A 23,735-nucleotide genomic window follows, 5' to 3' on the forward strand; every position below is an offset into this window, starting at 1 on the left:
AGGTCTAATATTTAGGTTATCACTTCCGAAAGGCCGGAGAGTCAGATAAATACAGCTTACAGATATTATACAGCATGCATTATTGGTGTGAAAGTATGTAAACGTATAACACAATCCTAAATAATACACAACTAATATACAAATTACACATAATTTAAAGTGATAGTGCATATATTATGAGGAACAGTAAAGTTCCATAGTGCATGAGTTATATATCAATACATGATCAAGAACAAATGCATACATGTGAGTATAAAGTCATATAACACCTACATAACAAACCATTAACCCTCATACACTCTCAGACTCCCTACACTCATCTCTGTCCCCAGTCTCCTCTTTTTCCTGTTCTGATCTGGCTGTACACCACTACAATGACACTCTTAGGCTACTTTCACACTAGCGTTGTGCACTGCACGTCGCTATGCGTCGTTTTGTAGAAAAAACCGCATCCTGCAAAAGTGCTTGCAGGATGCGTTTTTTCTCCATTGACTTGCATTAGCGACGCAGTGCGACGCATAGCCAGTGCGACGCATTGCCACACGTCGCAACCGTCGTGCGACGGTTGCGTCGTGTTGCGTCGGACCATCGCCACCAAAAAACGTTGCTTGTAACGTTTTTGGTGCGTCGTTCCCATCTTTTCCGATCGCGCATGCGCGACCAGAACTCCGCCCCCTCCTCCCCGCACCTCACAATGGGGCAGCGGATGCGTTGAAAAACAGCATCCGCTGCCCCCGTTGTGTGGCGAATTCACTGCTAGCGTCAGTACGTCGCAACGACGCAATTCGTCGTGTGTCGTCCGACGCTAGTGTGAAAGTAGCCTTAGAAGCACCCTGGACCAAGGAGCTCCCCTCACCCTCAGAACCTCCAAGCACAGAGTAAAACAGCCCTACTTCACCACTCTGATCGCCTCACCATCCAACAACCCCAAGAAACTTTTTGACAGCTTTCACTCCCTCCTCAGGCCGAAAGCACAAGCCCCTATCACAGACATTTGTGCTGATGACCTGGCCTCCCACTTTATAGAGAAAATAGATAATATCCTCAGGAAATCTGCTCTCAGCCACCAGGTGCAGTGACTCCCATCCCTCCCTGCATTGCCCCTGGCTCACTCTCCACATTTGATCCCATCACAGAATAAGTCGTCTCCAGGCTCCTCTCTTCTTCTCATACTGCTACTTGCACTACTGACCCCATTTCCCCCCCTCACTCGACCTTCCCCTCTCCAGTCTATCCTTAAGGTACCGTTACACTAAACGATTTACCAACGATCACGACCAGCGATACAACCTGGCCGTGATCGTTGGTAAGTCGTTGTGTGGTCGCTGGAGAGCTGTCACACAGACAGCTCTCCAGCGACCAACGATGCCGAAGTCCCCGGGTAACCAGGGTAAACATCGGGTTACTAAGCGCAGGGCCGCGCTTAGTAACCCGATGTTTACCCTGGTTACCATTGTAAATGTAAAAAAAAAAAAACACTACATACTTACATTCCGGTGTCTGTCACGTCCCTCGCCGTCAGCTTCCCGCACTGACTGTCAGTGCCGGCCGTAAAGCACAGCACAGCGGTGACGTCACCGCTGTGCTCTGCTTTTACTTTACGGCAGGCGCTCACAGTCAGTGCGGGAAGCTGACGGCGAGGGACGTGACAGACACCGGAATGTAAGTATGTAGTGTTTTTTTTTTTTTTTTTACATTTACAATGGTAACCAGGGTAAACATCGGGTTACTAAGCGCAGCCCTGCGCTTAGTAACCCGATGTTTACCCTGGTTACAAGCGAACACATCGCTGGATCGGTGTCACACACACCGATCCAGCGATGACAGCGGGTGATCCAATGACGAAATAAAGTTCTGGACTTCTAGCTCCGACCAGCGATGTCACAGCAGGATCCTGATCGCTGCTGCGTGTCAAACACAACGAGATCACTATCCAGGACGCTGCAACGTCACGGATCGCTGTCGTTCTCGTTCAAAAGTTGCTCAGTGTGACGGTACCCTTAATGCAGCAGCCAGGGTTGTCCATCTGGCTAATCGGTATTCAGACGCGTCCGCTCTTTGCCATTCGTTACATTCATTATAGGATCCAATTCAAAGCATTTGTTCTCACCCACAAAGCTCTCCACAGTGCGGCACCCCCTTATATCTCTCCTCTCATTTCTGTGTATCGGCCTATCCGATCGCTGCCCTCTGCAAACGACTTTCGACTAACCTCTGCACTAATCCGTATCTCCCACTCCCGAGTCCAAGACTTCTCCCGCGTTGCGTCAATCCTCTGGAATGCTCTACCCCAAGAAATTATGACCAGCCACAACTTGCACAGTTTTAGGTGCATCCTGAAAACACTTTTGTTCAGAGCAGCCTATTTATTACGTTCCCTAATCAGTCATTTTATGTTTAAGTGTGTCTGTAGCCCATTCACTGTCTTTATCTATCCCCCACTCCCTTAACATGGCTGGACCATCATTGTACATACACACCTGTACTTTGTATCTCCCCCACCTCATTGTAGATTGTAAGCTCTCTAGCAGGGGCGTCTTATTTTGTTCTAATTACTGTATCATTGTTAACGTTGTTACTTAAGACTGTTGTGTTTGAATCTGCTAAACTGTAAAGCGCTGCGGAATATGTTGGCGCTATATAAATAAAGATTATTATTATTTGTTCAGTTCTGACACGTAATTCACGGGATGTCAATCCAATGTAGATCAAATTACAGCTAGTGTAATAAACTACATGTGTAGTAGTACAGGTGATATAAGCATTGATCTTATATTCTCTGAGGCCGTCTGATGATTCCTGCATGCGAGACATTCACCGCATGGGAAAAATCCCTTCCTTTTCCCCCCATTGTTAGAGATATGGGGATTTGGTCACATAATGACGGTTGACTAGCATATGTTAGGTTTCTGCCCCTACGTGCCATTGTTAGTGGAGATGCAGATAGGTGTTTACATAAGAGAGGGTCGGTCATAATGTTGACCAAAAACGGCACGCGTGTTATTCCATTGTTGATTGCATGTTGAAATAAAACATATGCCAATAGATCATTTCTCCTTGCTTTTTTGCTCTTACATAACCCTTCTTTATGCCGTAAATCTCTGCCCAAGATCAGATGTACATATTCTCCTTGTCTGAAGAAATTGGCCAACAGGAATAGCATTGATCGTTGAGCCCAAGTGTGCAAACAAGGCGTGAAACAGTGCATTTACGGATGTTTCTTTACAGTACATATCAGTAGGTATCAAGCCATTTGTCTGCACCTTGAGCTCAATATCAAGAAAAGAGATTGATGATGGTAGGTATAGGTAAGTCGAATGTTGGAGTCGCTGCAGTTCAATACTGACATAAAATTATGCAAGTCGCCAGCAGATCCCTGCCATATAAACAAAATATCTATATAACGAAATCAACCTAGGATCTGGGAGACGGCGTGTGCTTCGTCCAGGAGCAATCTCCTCTCCCAGAATCCAAGAAATAAGTTAGCATAGAACGGTGCATACACCGATCCCATTGCTGTACCACTCTTCTGTAAATGTAAACTATCCTTGAATGTAGGGAAATTATGAATCGGTATGAATCGTAACAAGTCCAACACCAACTGACGTAAATCAGCATCCAAACTGCTGGACTTCAGATAAAACTGAGGCCTCATGATGAATGTGCGTGTATAGTGATTGGATATCTGCTACAACTAGGAGCATATCTGGTTCCAGAGACAGGCTGCCCAATTGCCGCAGGACGTGACATGGGAGGGCAGCGTTTCCACCTCAGGTCACAAATAGGGTTAATAAATTTACATATGGGGTCACACAGCCCTCCAATGCCAGAGGCAGTCAGGCGTCCTGAGGGACAGGCCGGATCCGTATGGACCTTGGGCAGGAGATATAGGGGAGGAACCACAGGAAACTTCACTACCAGTCCATCAAGAACTTTCTTGGAAATGATTCCTTTCTCAAATGTAATTTCCATGATGCATATCAATTTGTCTTTAAAGAAAGTTAAAGGGTTACAGGAGAGCTGTGCATATGTATCCTTATTCCGTTATTGTTTAGAAGCTTCCCGTTAGACAATATTGTATTTCCCCAAGGGCTCGTGCAGACCACCGTATTTTCTGTCCACTTATGATCTGACAAAATATCAGGACGCTTGTGGACCAGTGTTATTCTATGGGCCTATGTCTAATTTTTGTCTCTGGACAGAATCTGCCCAAGGGAAAGAAAATCACAGTGTACACAATTTGCATTCCTGATTCGGATCGCTAATGGGTCTGTCACAAAAATGACTTCTGAGTACAGTGCGATTTCCATGGACTGACCGAATGGAGAAACTTTTTTTTATCATTCTCTTCTCCATATCCAAGAAAATGGGATCACACTATGATCTCGCTCTGATCAGTTGTGATTAGCAGAATCAGAGTGATTTTCTCGGATGAGAGCGCATACGGTTGGGTGACCCTGGCCTAATACTGATTGCTTTAGAGCTCACATTACATCCCTACATCAGCCGGGAGGATAATATTCATTAATCATAGATTCTAACCACTTTAGTAGGACTGCATTTTCCATATACTGCTTTTCTTTAGCAATATACCTTCTATTATTTTGACTCCTAATTTTAAACTGTGTAGACTGAGATGTTTTAATCGATGTAATAAGTTACCTTTTCTGTACTGCTCAGTTGGGGGAAGCCAGGTATTTGTAACCAGTGTACACGGCTTTCAATCTTGTGGTTTTATGAGATTTAGAAGGCTAAAGGTTTCCTTTGAAAAAGGTATGATTTGTGGCTCTCCATGATGGCGTGTTGTGTATACTCCGTCTTCAGTGTAAGCCATCATTCCTCCCTTGTAGTGTGGCGTCAGGCTCGGTGCCTTGCATAATAGAAGAGATGATCCTAGTCTCCAGGCGATGTGCTCCGCAGCAATAGGACCACAACGTTTCTCCTTATCTGTCTGTATTGGATTCTGCTGCCTAAATAAAATGCTGGAACAACACGTTACTGCACTAATCTGCCATGGCATACTTCTATGCTAGATTTCCTCCATGACGGGCATCTTAGCAAGAAGTGCGTTTCATTGTGCATCTTCTTATTCTTTGTTCCTCGAAACCAATAGGAACATTCCAAGCATAATTTAATGCAAGATACACACGATCGCTATTAGCATCAGAGTAATAAATAGGTATCTTTCAGACTGCTGCATTTTTTGTTTTGTCTTTTGTGTATGTTTTTAAGCAATGCACTCACATAATTCTTCTATTTAAAGGCCAAAACCCCCAGGCATTCTCGATTATGTGTAGATGAGGAAAGTATTTTCTTTTACAAAATTCAAATGACCATTTTGTAGTAATAGTATCCTGTTAATTCTTGATAACTTAGTAATATGCAAGATGTTTTCTTAGTGACATCTGATCAGGACAAAAAAAACCTACTGGTTTTAATTCTTTTTGCCACCCCTAGGTGGAGCTCTCTACATGCGATAGATGTAAAAGTATCTATGCACTGAGCTTCCCTAGTGGAAGTTGCAGGAATACAGAATATCATCTTGTTACTGTATAGATGTGTGAACGGAAACAGGGTTTTTTTATATTAAAGTTAACAGAGCACCCACAGTTATAATAGACTATTAGTATGTTCATTTCTGTCAGGGATATCAGAATTACATAGGGTTTTTTGTTTTACTACATTTACACAGGAAAATCAATTTTACAGAGAAAGTATTGTTTATACATTGCTGAATTCTATGAGCTATAACCTTTTTTTCTGCTCATAAAGCTGAATGTTGTTTTTTTTAAAGTGGGTACACTTTTACCCCTTGAACCATCCTAGACCATATCTAAAAAATATTTAATTACAGTACATAGTTAAGTGTTAACTACTAAAGCGCCATACGCCTCCAGGGCTAATAGTTATAACACATAACCATCACTCGTATTAGGTATCATCCATTAAACCATTGTAGACCACCAGGAGTATGATGATAATATTCCTATCTCTATCCCCAAAACCAGCCCATGTAAAAATGTCTGATGTCATTATGAGAAAACTTGGTAAAGTCCCTATGGTCAGAAACGTGGCTGCCTGCAATGTGAGTATGAAGGCGTTTGAAGCCCCCCTTGAGCATCCTGCGTTTACCCCCGATATGTAGGAGCACTTGCATGACTGATTTCTGCTTCTATGCAGTCAGCTGTATCGTTCAGTGTCTGTCATGTAGGTTTTCAGAGTCTGGAAGATCTGCCCAAAACCGAGCATTTCTTGCCACCTCCAATATATAGACATGCAGGTCTTTGAAATATAAATCCATGGACATTTTTATATCTTCTATCTTTTTCTGCAATCTCAAGTAATTAGCATTTTGTTCATATGCAGATGAGACATTAAATACTCTGGGCGTGACATAGCACTTAACTTGCCTTTGTTTCCCCACCCAGCACCAGCCTCTTTCATTTGACTGAGAGTTATCATTCTGTGAGACATCGGGCACGAGGCAAGCAAATCAGACAGTAAACTATGAGTCAAGAGAAACAAGGAGAGGCAGAGACTTATTAGGTGCTCGGTCACATCCAGAGCACTTTACATTTCATTCAGCAGCAACAGGTGTAAGATGTAAAGGTGGTAATGGTTTTATGTTTCAGAGATCTGCAAATTCATATATGTGGTTTGAGGGAGTCTGGCACTAACTAGGCACATTACCTAGTAGGGGGTATAACCCCAATAAAAGTGGCACCTTTTAGTATTTTACCTGCTTCCTTTGTTCTGCAGAATGTTAAGTTTAATCAGATGTGAATTAGGCTGCTGCGGGGCTCCCTTGTTGCGGCCAAGAGGCTCAGTGTACCGCTCCACTCCCTGATTGCCCGTCTCCCTCTCTATCCTGCTGAGTTTTCTTCAGCAGACGGATATCGCTCTGGACAAGCAATCGCTCTGCCCCTATAGAGGTATGTAGGGGAATGGCCATGCCAAGGGTTCACCACGCTGCCTAATTAGCTCCCTTTTTAAGGGGACCAGTTACCTATAAAATCTAGCGGCACTAAACCAAGCATTGACTTCTAGCTGTGAAAAGTCATATTTTTATTACTGTTTCACTTTTCACCTTTCAGCAGATATAGTCTTAAAAAGGTGCTGGGGTAATGCAATCCATCACTGAGACCCCCACAGTGGGGTGTGATTTTATTGTCAGCTGTAAAGACTCCTGATGTTCTCCATGTGTATTACTCACTGCTGCCTTGGGAAGGTTACTCTAGTTACCAAGTGAAGTCATTTTGTCTTTTTTTGACACCTTTAATAGTTGACACTTTGTCTTATATATGGGCAGGGTAAATGTATCTATCATCCAATAATTTTTTCCCCAGCATACACAAAATGTAAACTGCACAAAGCATCATAAGAATAAACATTCAGAACTTTCTAAGCAGATGACTCATCCGATCCAGTTGCCACACATTGCTACATTTAGGTCTCCTAGATCTGATAAGACTTGGATGCTTACTTTGAAAATGCATGCCAGAAAGCATGTATAATCATTAGATAAAAATGAGCAATTTATTTGGAAAACTTTGCATAATGCTTTGTGGAAGTGTTCCACATATGCGCACTTTAATTTGTAGATTATACAGCCATTCGAACATAACGTAGATTTTTTTTAAAGTAAATCTGGCAGCCTCATCCACCCCAGGGTATTAATTATAATATGTATTTTCTATTGTGAAATCTAGTGATGGATCTGAATTAAATAAGGGTACCGACACACATTGAAATTTCCATCGCTACGACGTTACGATTTGTGACGTTCTAGCGATATCCATACGATATCGCAGTGTCTGACACGCTACTGCGATCAGACACCCTGCTGAGAATCGTACGTCGTAGCAGATCGTTTGGAACTTTCTTTCGTCGCTTGATCACCCGCTGACATCGCTGGATCGTTGTGTGTGACAGCGATCCAGCGATGTCTTCGCTTGTAACCAGGGTAAACATCGGGTAACTAAGCGCAGGGCCGCGCTTAGTAACCCGATGTTTACCCTGGTTACCAGCGTAAACGTAAAAAAACAAACAGTACATACTCACCCGTCGGTGTCCTTCAGGTCCCTTGCCGTCTGCTTCCTGCTCTGAGTGCCGGCCGGAAAGTGAGAGCAGAGCGCAGCGGTGCTGCGATCTGCTCTCACTGTACGGCTGCACTCAGAGCAGGAAGCAGACGGCAAGGGACCTGAAGGACACCGACGGGTGAGTATGTACTGTTTGTTTTTTTACGTTTACGCTGGTAACCAGGGTAAACATCGGGTTACTAAGCGCGGCCCTGCGCTTAGTTACCCGATGTTTACCCTGGTTACCCGGGGACTTCGGCATCGCTCCAGCGCCGTGATTGCAACGTGTGACCGCAGTCTACGACGCTGGAGCGATGATTATACGACGCAGCGATGAAAATTTCAATGTGTGACGGTACCCTTAAGCTTTATCAGCATGTGCTGTAGCTTTCTTGTTGATATTTGCAGGGTTGGGCGTTCCTGACTGTTCTGGTTAAGTAGTAGAACTGTGCCATTGGCAAAACTTGTGCTGAGCTTGTGATTTTGTGGGACTGATAACAGGTCAGGAGTAGTGTTGAGCGATACCTTCCGATATTCGAAAGTATCGGTATCGGATTGAATCGGCCGATACCGGCAAAATATCGGATCTCGCCGATACCGATACCCGATACCAATACAAGTCAATGGGACACAAATATCGGAAGGTATCCTGGATGGTTCCCAGGGTCTGGAGGAGAGGAGACTCTCCTTCAGGCTCTGGGATCCATATTCATGTAAAAAATAAAGAATAAAAATAAAAAATATGGATATACTCACCCCTCCGGCGGAGCCTGGACCTTAGCGGTGTAACCGGCAGCCTCCGTTCCTAAGAATGCAGAGTGAAGGACCTTCGATGACGTCGCGGCTTGTGATTGGTCGCGTGATCGCTCATGTGACCGCTCACGCGACCAATCACAAGCCGCGACGTCATCGCAGGTCCTACGCTCACTGCATTCTTAGGAACGGAGGCTGCCGGTTACACCGCTAAGGTCCAGGCTCCGCTGGAGGGGTGAGTATATCCATATTTTTTATTCTTTATTTTTTACATGAATATGGATCCCAGGGCCTGAAGGAGAGTCTCCTCTCCTCCAGACCCTGGGAACCACAGACTGGGAACTTCCGATTCCGATTTCCGATATCACAAAAATATCGGAACTCGGTATCGGAATTCCGATACAGCGAATTTCGGCCGATACCCGATACTTGCGGTATCGGAATGCTCAACACTAGTCAGGAGCTGACGGGGAGATGAGCAGTTACCTGCTCTATGGAAATGTATGGGTGGGATACAGGTAGCTGGGATGTCATGAGTACTGCCTTAAGGTACCTTCACGCTAAGCGACTATGCAGCGAGAACGACAACGATCCGTGACGTTGCAGCGTCCTGGATAGCGATCTTGTTGTGTTTGACACGCAGCAGCGATCTGGATCCCGCTGTGATATCGCTGGTCGGAGCTAGAAGTCCAGCACTTTATTTTGTCGCTGATCACCCGCTGTCCATCGCTGGATCGGCGTGTGTGACACCGATCCCAGCGATGTGCTCACTTGTAACCAGGGTAAAAAAATTTTTTTTTAACTTTTACAATGGTAACCAGGGTAAATATCGGGTTACTAAGCGCGGCCCTGCACTTAGTAACCCGATGTTTACCCTGGTTACCCGGGTGCTGCAGGGGGACTTCGGCATCGTTGAAGACAGTTTCAACGATGCTGAAGTCGTTCCCCTGATCGTTGGTCGCTGGAGAGAGCTGTCTGTGTGACAGCTCCTCAGCGACCACACAACGACTTACCAACGATCACGGCCAGGTCGTATCGCTGGTCGTGATCGTTGGTTAGTCGTTTAGTGTAACGGTACCTTTAGCCTGGAATGTAACTACTGTGCATACTGGTGGTCGATCTTCTTGGCAACAAGCTGTACAGTCTAACAATTCCGTAGCATACAAACACCTCTTTAAAGGGAATCCGCTATCAGGTTTATTTTTTCTATGTAATCTGAGAGAAGCATAATGTAAAGATTTGAATAATTCCTATAGCTGATTCCAATAATGTCCCTTTCTGGGCTTCTTAGTCTAGTGTTTAATATCACTGATTTATCATCAGGAGATGATCACTAGAGGACTACTTAGCTGCTTCCAGATAGTCCAAGGACGCCTGCACCATTGATTTGGCAGCTTTCTGCTTATGCAGAGTGTACACTGAAAGCTGCCAATCTGTGGTCTGCGCAGGATTATACAGAGTTCCGCATTCAGACAACTGGTAGATCTGCAGCAGGAAAAGCAGTTGTAAATCAAAACAACAAAAACACCAAGTAACACATTGCTGGAATCAGGGTTTCTGCCCCTATATCATCCTGCTCTCAAAACGTGGTAACTATTCCCTCTTAAGGTTATATTTAAATCTATATTATTTATATATTATATTTATTACGCTTGTATAGAGCCAACATATTCTTCCACCATTTACAGACCAATTATTTGTCTTTGGAGTGTGGGAGGAAACCCAAACAAACACGGGAAGAACCTACATCCTCCTTGCAGATGTTGTCCTTGGTGGGATTTGAACCCTGGACTCCAGTGCAAGGCTGCAGTGCTAACCACTGAGCCACCGTGCCGCCCAAATTGTGTCAGGTTCATACATCGAAGGCTACTTTCACACTAGTGTCGTACGACCCACGTCGCAATGCGACGTGACGACGTACCGACGCATACTGTGAAAGCGCCGCACAATGGGGTCAGCGGATGCAGTTTTCCAACGCATCCGCTGCACCATTGTGAGCTCCGGGGAGGAGGGGGCGGAGTTCCGGCCACGCATGCTGGACACGACGCACCAAAAAACGTTACATGCAAGTTTTTTTGTGCCGATGGTCCGACGCAACACGACGCAACCGTCGCACGACGGTTGGGACGTGTGGCAATGCGTCGCTAATGTTAGTCTATAGAGAAAAACGCATCCTGCAAGCAATTTTGCAGGATGCGTTTTTCTCCAAAACGACGCATAGCGACGTGCGTCGTACAACGCTAGTGTGAAAGTAGCCTTAAAGGGAACCTGTCACCCCCAAAATCGAAGGTGAGCTGTAGATAAGCCCCCGAAGTATCCTGAAAGATGAGAAAAAGAGGTTAGATTATACTCACCCAGGGGCGGTCCCGCTGTGGTCCTGTCTGATGGACGTCGCGGTCCGGGGCCTCCCATCTTCTTACGATGACGTCCTCTTGTCTTCACGCTGCGGCTCCGGTGCAGGCGTTCTTTGTCTGTCCTGTTGAGGGCAGAGCAAAGTACTGCAGTGCGCAGGCACCAGGCATCTCTGACCTTTCCCGAAGGCTGCACACTGCAGTACTTTGCTCTGCCCTCAACAGGACAGACAAAAGTACGCCTGCGCCGGAGCCGCAGCGTGAATACAAGAAGAGGACGTCATCCTATGAAGATGGGAGTCCCCGGACCGGACCATGACACCCATCGGACCAGACCAGGACCGCCCCTGGGTGAGTATAATCTAACCGCTTTTTCTCATCTTTTAGGTTACATCGGGGGCTCATGCCCCTCATGCCGGTGGCCGCAGCTCACCTTCCATTTTGGGGGTGACAGGTTCCCTTTAATGGGGTTGTCCGATACACAAGGAATTCTGCATGCCTTTCATATGTCTCTTGAAAAACTTCTGTCTGCACCTAGTAAACATGTCCCAAAGCTACACCAATGCAATATTAGCCCTACAGTTCTATTTCCCAACTCATCCACACCCAGGAAATCTCTTGACTGTTCATGTGTTTTAAAGGGAACCTGTTTTCAGGATTGTGCTCAGTAACCTACACACACTGTCAGGCTGGCACAGATATACTGGATAAAATGATACCTTGGTTGATGAAATCCGTCTTGTTGTTTGTTGTTTAATCTTTATTTTCAGTTTTGAGTTAATGGCTGCAATGAAACAAAGTGAGTCTGAATACTTTCTGTACCCACTGTATAATATTCATTATGTAAACTAGGGGCAGGTCACTGAGGGATCAATGACCGGTTAGAAGCCATACACATGAATACCTAATCAGAGCCCCACATGAAGACCCCCACAGGCCGCCCCGGAGCGCGGGCATGTCAGTAACTCAAAACCGAAAATAAAGATTAAACAACAACCACAAAACAGATTTCATTAACCAAGGTATCATTTTAATCAGTATAACGACGCCGATCTGTCAAGTGTCTGTAGGTTACTGAGCACAATCCTGCTGATAGGTTCCCTTTAAATGTGGAGACAGAAGAAAGCTGATGCTTAGTGTGCAAAAACCTACTAGAACAAGGTCTAAGGGTATCTTGTTACCGTTAAATCACAGTCTTATTGCATTTTGCCACAACACAGCATGAGGCTTTGAGGCCATGTACCCACATAGCGATGACTCCCAATTCATCAAGGCTGGTGATCTACGTGGTAGTCTTGATGAGAGTGCGGAGTGGTCCTGATTGGTCAAGAGCCCCTGCTGGTGAAAGATTTGTGACGTAAGGAAAGCGGCTTCTTACATGAATTTGATGAACTGTGGTCGCCACAACCCCATCCCGCACCAGCCACAGCCACTTTGTCAGAATTGTACAAAAATGGCTTGGTAATGCCAAAAGTAAAAAAATTGTAGTCATGCGCCAAAATTTAGCGACTTTTCAAAGCCTTTTATTCTACAGTTCTGTTGTCAAAGGTTTGATGAATCATGTGGCGTTTTCTTTTTTTGTGTGTGCAGGAAATCTGCGTTTAACAGTTTAATGCAAAGTGGATGTGAGTTTATGAAAACTCGCCTGCTGCCTTTAAAGACTGTTGAACTTTGCGTTTTCTCTGTGGGAGCCTTAAGAATGCATTAAAAAAAGTTGTGCATTTCTGCTTCAAATCTGCAACAAAAATACGATAATCAGAGCAGACTTTAAGTGGAAACTTCCACAGAAATAAACAGAATAAAACCATCTGCTTTTTTGTACATGGGAACATAGCCTTAAAATTGTTGTTGGAGTCCTCATTCTGAGCGAATGTTACAGATTGGGCCAAAAATTACAAATTTAAGGAAATTTGTCAGCAGGTTTTGCTATGTAATCTGAGGGCAGGATGAGGTAGGGGCTGAGATACAGATTTCAGCGATGTGTCATATAATAGTCTGTGTGGTGTTTCCATAGAATGAAGGTTTTATCACCAGGAGATCAGGACTGGTGCTCCTGTGAGCTCTGGTCCGACCACGCCTCCTACTCTGATAAGCAGCTCACTTTCTGAGCTCTGCCATATGTAACAACTCTGTGTCACAACTGCTGCCCCTCAGTAAACTAAGTGTTACCTTGCTGGAATCGGGGTCTTATTTCCTGCTCCTCTCAGATTAGGCAGCAAAAACCTGATGACAGATTCCCTTTAAGCCAGGGTTGCCTCACCAGTGATCTTCAGTTTCTCTGCTCCACTTTCGCCTGCCAGCTTGCTGTGGATGTTGATCCTCAGGAGAGCGCTGCTCCGCTGTTTCGTGGCTTGCAGGGAGCGATGCCCTTCTGATAATTTTACAGTTCGGACTGGCCCGAACCGTGCTCTCTGCTTCCAGCAATATTGTATTGTGTGAATATATATGTTGTGTATGTTCCAAAGGGGTGCAAACTCAGCAGATTTTTTAATGGGCAATGTGCTGTATTTTACAGTACTTGTGTATGAGCGTTTTTTGAAGTCTCATACATTATGCAGAGAATATTCCCAGCATAAATTTACTTACAGATGTGTCTAACTGCACGGATGTACACGTATATCCCCTTTATTCATCTATGTGGAGGCCCCAGACCATACAATGGCCGGAGCGTGGATGTAGAAACTTAAGTGCTCTTGTCATTTGTTTTTAAATGTGATGTGCCTATGTGAGCGCTGCAATAAAACTAGGTGTATTGTAATCCATAGCGGATGTACCAGCTTGTGTTATTGGCGGGTTTCTTCCTGTTGAGAATAAATATATAATCTAGTATAAATGATCCATAGATGGTGACATTAGAATACAGTGAAACCGTGCCAGAAGTCTCCCACTCCGAGTAGACCACCCCTTGTTGGCCGTGATTGTAGAATGTCGTCCAAATGTGTCCCAAGGTCTGTAGGACCAACACTGAAAGGTTGTTGGATGAAGCTCTGCCCCTTGCTGCTGCCAAAATCAGCATTGTGGGATACAGGCAATTATTGATAGGAAGTTTTGAAGGAATATATTGTCTTGGTTCTTCTAGCTGTGGAGGGGCTGTTACACAATTATTATTATTAAAGATAAATATTATTTTAAGGAATAAGGATGCATATTTTCCGTCTTATTGCAGTAACCTGATCTATGAGAAGATCACAGATGGCATCTGCAGACTGTCACACCTAGGAGGCCCTCGGGCAGAATCCCACTCTATATGAATTAAACTTCTTCTGTACACTTGAATTATTGTCACATAATAGCGGTTTTCTCTTGTGCCAATTACTTTCATTGGAGACCACTGCATTCATGAACAAAACTTAGAACTTATGTGGCTGGTGTTCTTACTTTAAAAAAAATTCTAATCATTGTTGAATGTGAGGGTGTAAAAGCCTGTTATGTACCTAGTGGGATTTGATTTTCACTTGATCTGATGCTGAATTATCTTAAATAGAAGAATAGTGTGTTCCCCAGCCTTCTGTCCCTCTTATCTATAATATAACGCTGGGAGCGTCACTCTGTCTGAAGTCTTTATAGCCTGCGCAAACGCCTGCGTAGTCTGGACCCCACAGAGTGACGCAGCCCAGGAGATCGCGGTATGCATAAGCACTGAACGAGTACCGCATTCTCCGATGGAGAAGCCGGGACGTGCCAGGAGGGTGAGTATGCTATATTCACCTGTCCCCGTTCCACCGCTGCGCGCCACTCCGTCTTCCGTGTCCTCTGCCTGTGACATTCAGGTTAGAGGGCGCAATGACGTGGTTACTGCGTGCCCTCTGACTGAACAGTCACAGCCAGAGGACCTGGAAGATGGAGTGGTGCGCGGCGGTGGAACGGGGTCAGGTGAACATAGCAAGTGCTGGAGGACTGAGCCAGCGGCGACTCCGGCACCTGACCCCCATAGCGCGCCGGTGTCCTCGCCTGCTCAGGCACTCGGTGCCCAGCGATGATAGGTATGTCATTTTTTTTTTTTTTTTTTTAAATCGCAGCAGCATATGGGGCATATTATACTATGGAGCATCTTATGGGGGCCACCAACCTTTATGGAGCAGGTACAGGGCATATGGATGGGAGCAGCACATGATAGGATGGGGGCACAGGATGGGAGCACCACATGACAGGAATGGGGCGCAGGATGGGAGTAGCACATGACAGCTTGGGGGTGCAGGATGGGAGTAGCACATGACAGGATGGGGCACAGGATGGAAGCATCACATGACAGCATGGGGGTGCAGGATGGGAGCAGCACATGACAGCATGGGGGTGCAGGATGGGAGTAGCACATGACAGGATGGGGGCACAGGATGGAAGCATCACATGACAGCATGGGGGTGCAGGATGGGAGCAGCACATGACAGCATGGGGGTGCAGGATGGGAGCAGCACATGACAGGATTGAGGCGCAGGATGGGAGCACATGACAGGATGAGGGCTCAGGATCAGAGTAGCAAATGACAAGATGGAGGCGCACAAAACACGATGAGAGCTCAGGATGGGGGCGAAAGATGGCAGTAGCACATGAAAAGATTAGGGCGCAGGATGGAAGCACCACATACCAGGATGGAGACCATATACCAATATAAATGCTCGCCACCCGGGCGTAGAACGGGTTCAATAGCTAGTCCTACTATATTGAGAAATTCCCATGCCATTGTGAGTTCTATGGTGCTGACTTTCTATTTATTGCTCCATGACATGAGAAAGTGTTGTAAGCTAGGAGTCTATTAAGTGTCCAATGACTATTAATGATTTTATTTTTTCCTACCTACTGACTGTTGAGGAGATGGGGTGGTCTTTCATCATGATCGCTTGGGTAATGTGTCTAGGAGGGAAAGTGACGGTTTTCCTGCAGTTACTGTTGTGTTTGCACATAACCTTCCAGGTTATGACTAACGTTACCTCAGTTTGACTTATTTATGAAGCTTTGTTTCCTCACTGCTTCCTGACAGTTGGGCCTCTTTCATCTCTACTATGTCGACAGTTGGTTTTTTCCTAACATACAGTGGCATGTAAAAGTTTAGGCACCCATGGTCAATATTACTGTTATTGTGAACAGTTTCAGTAAGCAAGTTGAAGATGAAACTATCTCTAAAAGGCCTAATGTTAAAGACTATACATTTCCTTTGTATTTTACTCAAAAAATATACCAGTATGCGGTATATATTTCAGCTTTTTCATTTAAAAAAGTTCTAAAAGGAAAATGGGCCACTGCAAAGGTTTGGGCAGCACCCTGCGTGGTTAGTATTTAGAGTGAACACATGCTGATTGTAGCTATTAATATACCTCAACTAGGAAAGACACTAAGAACCAAGGTAGAACACTGAACATGTGGTCAAAGGAAAGAAATGTGGGTTGTGTAGTAGGGCACTTTTTTTGCACCTACTGCTACCGTAAGTCATGCTTGTCTAATAAAGGTATTTTTATTTCTCTAATATTGGTCCCACATTTCTTTCCTTTGGATCATATGTTCGGTGTTCTCCCTTGGTTCTTTATGATTAGTATGTAGTAACACCCCATTTTGAAAGTATCACAACCCCAAAGCATGATTGATCCACCCCCATGCTTAATGGTTGGCAAGATGTTTTTTTCCTTAAATTCTGTGCCTTTTTTTTCTCCACATACCTTTTATCTTTGTGGCCAGAGTTCTATTCTAACCTTGTCGGTCCACAGAACTTGTTTAGATGATATTTTGCTTATTTTTTACACAAAATTTTATTATGAGAATGCAGGAGAGGTTTTCTTTTGATGACTCTTCCATGAAGGTCATATTTATGCTGGTGTATCTGAACAATAAAACAATGTACCAACACTACAGAGTCTACAAAATCTTTCTGAAGGTCTTTTGTAGTCAAATGGGGGTTCTGATTTGCCTCTCAAGCAATTCTACATTCAGCACTCACTGAAATTTTGCTTGGTCTTGCAGACCTTATATTGACCTCCACTGTTCCAGTTAAGTGTCATTTCTGAATTACATTTCGAACTGAGGAAAGAGCAACTTGAAAACACTTAGCCATCTTCATATATCCTACTGCTTTGTGGGTCTCCATCATTTTCAGAGTGCTAGGCAGCTGCTTAGAAGAACTCATAGCTGCTGTTTTTGACTCAAGGTGAGAGGAGGCTGGGTTTTTATAAAGCTGGGAAATTTGCATCACCTTATGATGATGGTGCACAAGCCATAACCCTAACAGGCTAATTAAGCTCTTAATCCTTGGTCAAAGTTACCGGAGCACACAAATCTCCAAGGGTGCCCACATTTTTGCATCTGCCCATTTTCCTTTTTGTAATTTTTAAAATGTGAAAGATGACTGTTTGTATAAAATACAAAGGAAATGTGTCATCTTTAACGTTAGGCCTTTTAGGGATCATTTCATCTTAATCTTGCCTAACTGTATACAATAATAGTAATTTTGACCAGAGGTGCCCATTTTGGGTGCAGGGCCAAAGTTGGGTTACATCGCCCTCGTATTGCGAATAGTTTGTCATACAATCACTTAACAATACACTACATGTCTCACAGTGTACCGTATACAGTATCTAAGTTAAACAGCATACTGTGCCCAAATTCTACAGCACCCAACCCCTTCCATTATTATGAAGGACCGTGTGCGTAACAGTACCATGTAGAGGCAAATAACAACTCTATATACAAACACTACATTCCAGTGCACTATATAGTACTCAAATGATGCCTCCGTACAATGACCACCGAGTGAACCTTACAACAATAGTAATCCTATACCCTTCTGGATATCCTCTTCCATCCCTCGGTTAAACTGGATAACCATGTGTCGTTTTTTGCCAGCTGAACTCTGTAGTAGCACAGATTATAATCGCCAATATAAGGGCTCATTCAGACAGCCCTGCTTTAGGTCCGCGTGCTATTAGTCTACATCGCTCCAACAGCACATGATCGATTTTCCATCCAGACAATCCATCAGTGTGCAGTATTCATTATCAGGCGGTATTCTGCAGGGGAGGATGAGCTGAGGCAAATGATTCTAAGTGGATAAGATGGTATATGCCATGTACTAACTGATCGTTGTCTTCATGTTTGTAGGCCGACTATATTCTATGCAAACTGGAATGAAAATCGATAGCAAGAGTCCAGAATGTCGCAAATTCCTGTCTAAACTTATGGATCAATTAGAAACTGTAAGTTATATTATTATATATTTATGCACTAAATCTAATAGAATTGTGTATTGCTCGTTGTTCATTACTTGTTGACATATCAGTTTATAGTAATGATTAGAGAATTGTATTCTAAAAATATAGTATTTCTTAATAAACAGAAAACATTTGTACTTTAATTACTACTTTGGCCACCTAAGTGAAGATTAATGTAACTGATACATTTTTCTGATGCAATTGCTTTGTGTTGGTCAAACAATCCATATTTATGTGAGGGAATCTATCAGTAGAATCAACCCTTTTTATGCTGTCTATATGGGTATATAGATCATGGGAAGATGAAATCATTCCTTTATCTGTGATCTGATGTCTTCTTCCAGAGAAGTCCACGTTTTTCTTATATGGAAATGAGCTGTTCGGCACTATTGGCCCAATTCTAATCTGCATGAGAATCTGCCTCCAGAGGTTATATTTAATAAGCGTGGTCGTTACCAGTGTGATGTGTAATGGCCGCTCTCTGCTCTACTGATCTCACTGCTGAGCTGTGTGTGACTATAGCGGACTCCTTTGTAGGTTCCCCTCCGCTTCCATCTCACAAGCAGCATTGTTATAATACAGCAGAGCTGTGAGAGCTGCAGCTGCGAACGTGTTTATTATCAAAGGTCACTTCTACTGTTCTGTTACATGTCACACACTTGTAATTCCTCCTTTTATTAAAATAAGCTCTGGAGGCAGATTTTCGTGCATTTTTTTGTCCCGGCTCATTGTCTAGAGCACTTCATTTACATTTAAGAAAAACACGGATTTCTCTGGAATAAGACATCAGATCGCAAATATCAAGGTATCATTTTATTCAGCCTCCTATGACCTACATGCCCATATAAGCAGCTTAGGAGGGGTGATCCTACTGACAGATTCCCTTTCACTCAAATTGATATTACATTTGGATTCAGGAGAAGGCTTCCATCTTTTGGTTTTGTGTTTATTTTTTTTTCCATTTTTCCTCAAGAAAGGTACGAAGAGTGACTTAGTCATATGTAAACCAAAATGGAGCAATTAATGAATATAACTTGGTTGCCAACAAGGTTGAGGGCATGGGAGCCTTAATGTGGAGATTAAAGCGCTTGACCTCCCCCAACTGGTCATTCATGATTATGACGTCAGAAGACTATCACATTCCTATATAACCACTGCTGTAAGGCATTAGGGGGCCGCACTACTAGCTCCATAGTGAAGCTACTTCTTGGCACCACCCAATCTTAGGATTCCAGTGACTGAAAGCCTTCCTTCCATGAATATGCACACCGTTCCTGATGACCGCCTACTGTTCTTCTGAGCCAAAAAAGAGCAGGGAGTTAGAAGTTATACCGAAACTTTTCCCACAATACTATTTAACAGACTGTTCTGCTCCTCCTCTTGTGTGACATGCTGCTGGCAGAGATTGCTTGTCCCCTTCGGAAAATCCCAGTCCCCGGATGCAGTTTATTTAAAAATCAATAAAACCACCCTTTGCTCACTGTCCCCATGTTCCCCACTCAGTCTCCGCTGGATCATCTGGTGTCTAGTATTGGCTGCAGCGCTAAAGTCACGCCAACACTGTATCCGCCAATCTGTGAGCTCAGGGGCTCCGAGCAGGGCATTCCTTGTACACCGCCAGAGCCACCAAGCTCACTGATTGGCTGCAGTGCTGGCGCCACGTCTGCAGCCAATCTCCAACAGTTGTGCAGTTTTTTGTTTTTAATGTGTAGAAAGCTATGCCCGAGGACCAGCGTTTTTGGAAACAGGACAACCCCGTCAGTTCGACCCTGTTTCCACTTTTCCTCTAGTCCTGTGTTTTACATAGGACAGTGTTTGAAGTGGTCATCTGACTGATTAATTCAATAGCTAAAGCAATGATTTTGTGACATTCACTTTATATTAGTATTTCAGGTCTCGCTCATGCACTTGATGATAATACATACAGCCTTCCTGACAGGCCTGACAACCCTTCTGTCCACACAGTGGCTGCTGGTGGAGGAGCATGTGACCTGTCCATTAGCCGGCTCCAATGAAAACATGGCTGTCCCATGTCAAGTGTTTCCAGTTGGAGACTAATGTGCTAGTCTGGTAACATATTGGAATGGAAGACACAACCGCCCCATGGCTTTACGTATGCAATTTAGCTCCGTTTCAGAACGATAGTGTCACCCAAAATCCCACCTAAGAAAGGTAGCTACTTTATATAAGTCCGTGTCTGACCCTTTAATGAGCATCGCAACACGACCAGGAATAAATGCAAAGCCAGAGCCTCCTCTCCAGACTGAACGCCCTCCATTAGTGTAGAGCAGTCTCTGGCAGGCTGAGGCAACTTGAGGAAGTTTTGGTTCCCCTTAGGGCAGGTGCAGAAGAGCTGATTTTCGGATCTCACCCAGACTAATGTTATGTTATGGGGCAGTGCACATGTCAGATATGTTTTCCTTGATCGGTGTCTGTCCAAGAAAAAAAATCGCTATATCCCCATGTTTGATTTGTCATTCCGATCGCCCTCGGCCATGCAAGTGAATAAGTGCCTGGGAAATATTGGACTGCACTCGGGTGACATTTGACTGCAGTCTGATTTCCTCTGCCTCACAGACTGGAGAATATGGAGACATATAGTTTTTTTCTCCTTCTGCTTCTCTTCCCAGAGATATGGAGCACAGTTTGATCAGAATGTCATTTGCATAATGGCCAGATTCTCTCAACTGAGACGAGCTGGATATGAAGAGTGACAGGTAATGGTGGTCAGTGTCAGACACTGACTTATAGGGTAGCCACCTCACCTGGGTGGAACTTTACAGAACAAAAGACTTAATTGCATGCAATTCTCTGATGCTGCTTTGCATGCAGGACTCCATCCTCGCTATACTCCGTATGTCTCTTTGAGGAGTATCAGTACTTCCAAGACATTGGCATGCTTAGAAAATGCTACCAAGTTAAAAAAGAAATGCTGCAGATAACCATATCGTGGTACCAGTAAGAAGAGCCCACTTCCTAGAGTCGTCTTTCTGTCTCCCTTACTACATACTGCTCTCTTATCTCCAGCTAATACGTGTACTGACATTTCCGTGCATCAGATGCAGTGGCCTCGTTACTTCATTATTTAGTCGTTACACCTCTGCTTGATTCATCATGGTTAATGTTGAAAGTCTTTGTATAGATGTGCTGACAAGAGCTCTTCTCAACAGGACATCAAAAGCATAGAAGTGCTTGTTTTGTCACGTACTGGCAAGACATTTTCACATTGTCCCATCTGTACTCGTATCATGCTGCTGCTAGGTTATTCTTCTTTCTATTGAGCTCCAGTTTTAGAAACAAATAGTTTTCCTAAAAGGTTATTGTGACATGTAAGAACACGAAACACAGCATGTCCTCAGAGCAATGTATTTAATTTAAATGTTACTATGTATTAAGCTTAGTTATAACATTTCTGTGAGAATGTGCCATAGACCAGAATTTAAGAACTGTTTTTAATATAAAATCTTTTTTTTTGTTTATTAAAGGAGTTTTCCAAGAATGTTATAAAATGGCCCCGTCACATATTTGAAACTGCAGCCTATCCTAGTCACGTGTCACGACTGATTACACTCTGAAGAAACCAACCTGGAGAATTCTGACACAACTGACAAAAGTAGCATTGTAAATACAGAATCAGACATGGAGCAGGTCTGGGACATGAGAGGAAATCATCTCCTCGATGACCAAGCACAAAATATTTTTCTCCAGCCTCTTTGCACAGCCAGTCTTGTTCCCTACTATAAAGCTGTCAGTATCGCGCAGCGGAGCAGGTATACCCATAAACATAGAGTAGTACGAAGCTGGAGAAAAAAGATATCGGGCTCAGTCAGCGAGGAGATTTATTTATTTTTTTACTCCGGTCATAGCCCTGCTTCTGCTGACTGAGGTATATATGTTTGCGATACTACTCTTCTGTCAGTTGACACGTCTCGAGCAGTGTTCCTTTCACATGATTAGCATGGGCTACAGTTTGACATATGTGACTGGGACATATCACATTCTTGGAGAACACCTTTAATGCACTTAAATAGTCTTCATTACAAATGTTGTAATGTTTTGGTGCTGCAGAGAGTCTGGTAACATTTCCGGAAAGCACTCAACTAGGTAAATGACATACAATCTGTTAGAGATGATGCTTTTGGTTCTGATTGTTCTTGTTGTTCCCTTCCTTTATCTCTGCATTAGGCCATTTTCCCACACCTGACCGGCACCATCTGAGTTTGGCCTGCGATGTCCAAACTGGTCATGATCCAGTATGCCTGTCTAGACATCACAGGCCATACTTGAATGGTGAATATCTGAGTGGGAAACTGAACTTGGAGATTGCGGCAGGGAGGGGAGAAGATTAGAGAGGAGACCAGGTATCTGCTACAGAGACATTTTTTTTTGGGGTCTGAATGTATCACTCTCAGGGGCAACATAAAATTTGAAGTGCTTTTCTGACCTCAAGAATATATCATCAGTACTCTATATTGCATGCCCTAATAAAAGGGGGCTTCCATTTCAGGAACTTCCACTATTGTATGCAAAGTGGGTCCTCTACACCCCTATTTATCTATGCAGAAAGGAGTCAAGATGACCACTTAATGATTGCCGCTGCCCCCATAGTGTGAGAGTTACTGAACACAAATGAGTAACAGATGGCTGGGTTCTGCACAGTATGGCATTGGGGGCTGCATGTGGCCCCCATACAACAGGGAGGGCAGAGAAAATGGCTGAATGAAGGAAGAGAAAGCCCATGACAAGGAAATCAGTGCAGGAGAGAAACTTTGCTGAAATATGAGAAGTAATGACGCAACCACTGGATACAGACAGAGGTCACATCCAGCATATATTACTTGGAAGTAATTATGAAAAGGAGGGTCTGGCATGCTGTGCTTCTTCCAGTAGAAAATGGATTCTGTCCGTGGTTGATGGGTGTATATATTTTTTTTATATTACCGTATATACTCGAGTATAAGCCAAGAATTTCAGCCCATTTTTTTTAGGCTGAAATTGCCCCTCTCGGCTTATACTCGAGTCATACCCAGGGGTCGGCAGGGGAGGTGGAGTGGCAGCGGTCTAAGCATACTCACCTGCTCCTGGCGCGGTCCCTGCTTTCCCGGCGCAGGCTACCTTGTGACCGCTCACTACAGGAAGAAGCTGCCGGGGAAGCAAAGCAGGGACAGGGCCAGGAGCAGTTGAGTATAAGCAGTGCGCAATATTCACCTGCTCCCTGTTCCATCGCCGCTGGCCGCCGCTGCGTCTTCTGCATCCTCTGCAGTGACGACGCTCAGGTCAGAGGGCGCGGTGACGCGATTAGTGCGCGCCGCCCTCTGCCTGAGCAGTCAGTGCAGTGGACTGGGAACATAGCGGCG

The 23,735-nt window shown here is 44.3% G+C and overlaps 1 protein-coding gene across 2 annotated transcripts in view; it reads left to right on the forward strand.

Annotated features, from left to right (window-relative positions):
- VTA1 (vesicle trafficking 1) overlaps window positions 1-23,735 on the forward strand; it is a 321,449-nt gene that overhangs the window by 68,056 nt on the left and 229,658 nt on the right. For both annotated transcript variants that reach the window (XM_077283110.1, XM_077283109.1), the window contains exon 2: window positions 18,269-18,363. In XM_077283110.1, the coding sequence (XP_077139225.1) occupies window positions 18,269-18,363 (95 nt within the window). The remainder of the gene's footprint in view (window positions 1-18,268; window positions 18,364-23,735) is intronic.

This window comes from Ranitomeya variabilis, chromosome 2 (genome assembly GCF_051348905.1).
Source record: "Ranitomeya variabilis isolate aRanVar5 chromosome 2, aRanVar5.hap1, whole genome shotgun sequence".
NCBI classification, from domain to species: domain Eukaryota; kingdom Metazoa; phylum Chordata; class Amphibia; order Anura; family Dendrobatidae; genus Ranitomeya; species Ranitomeya variabilis.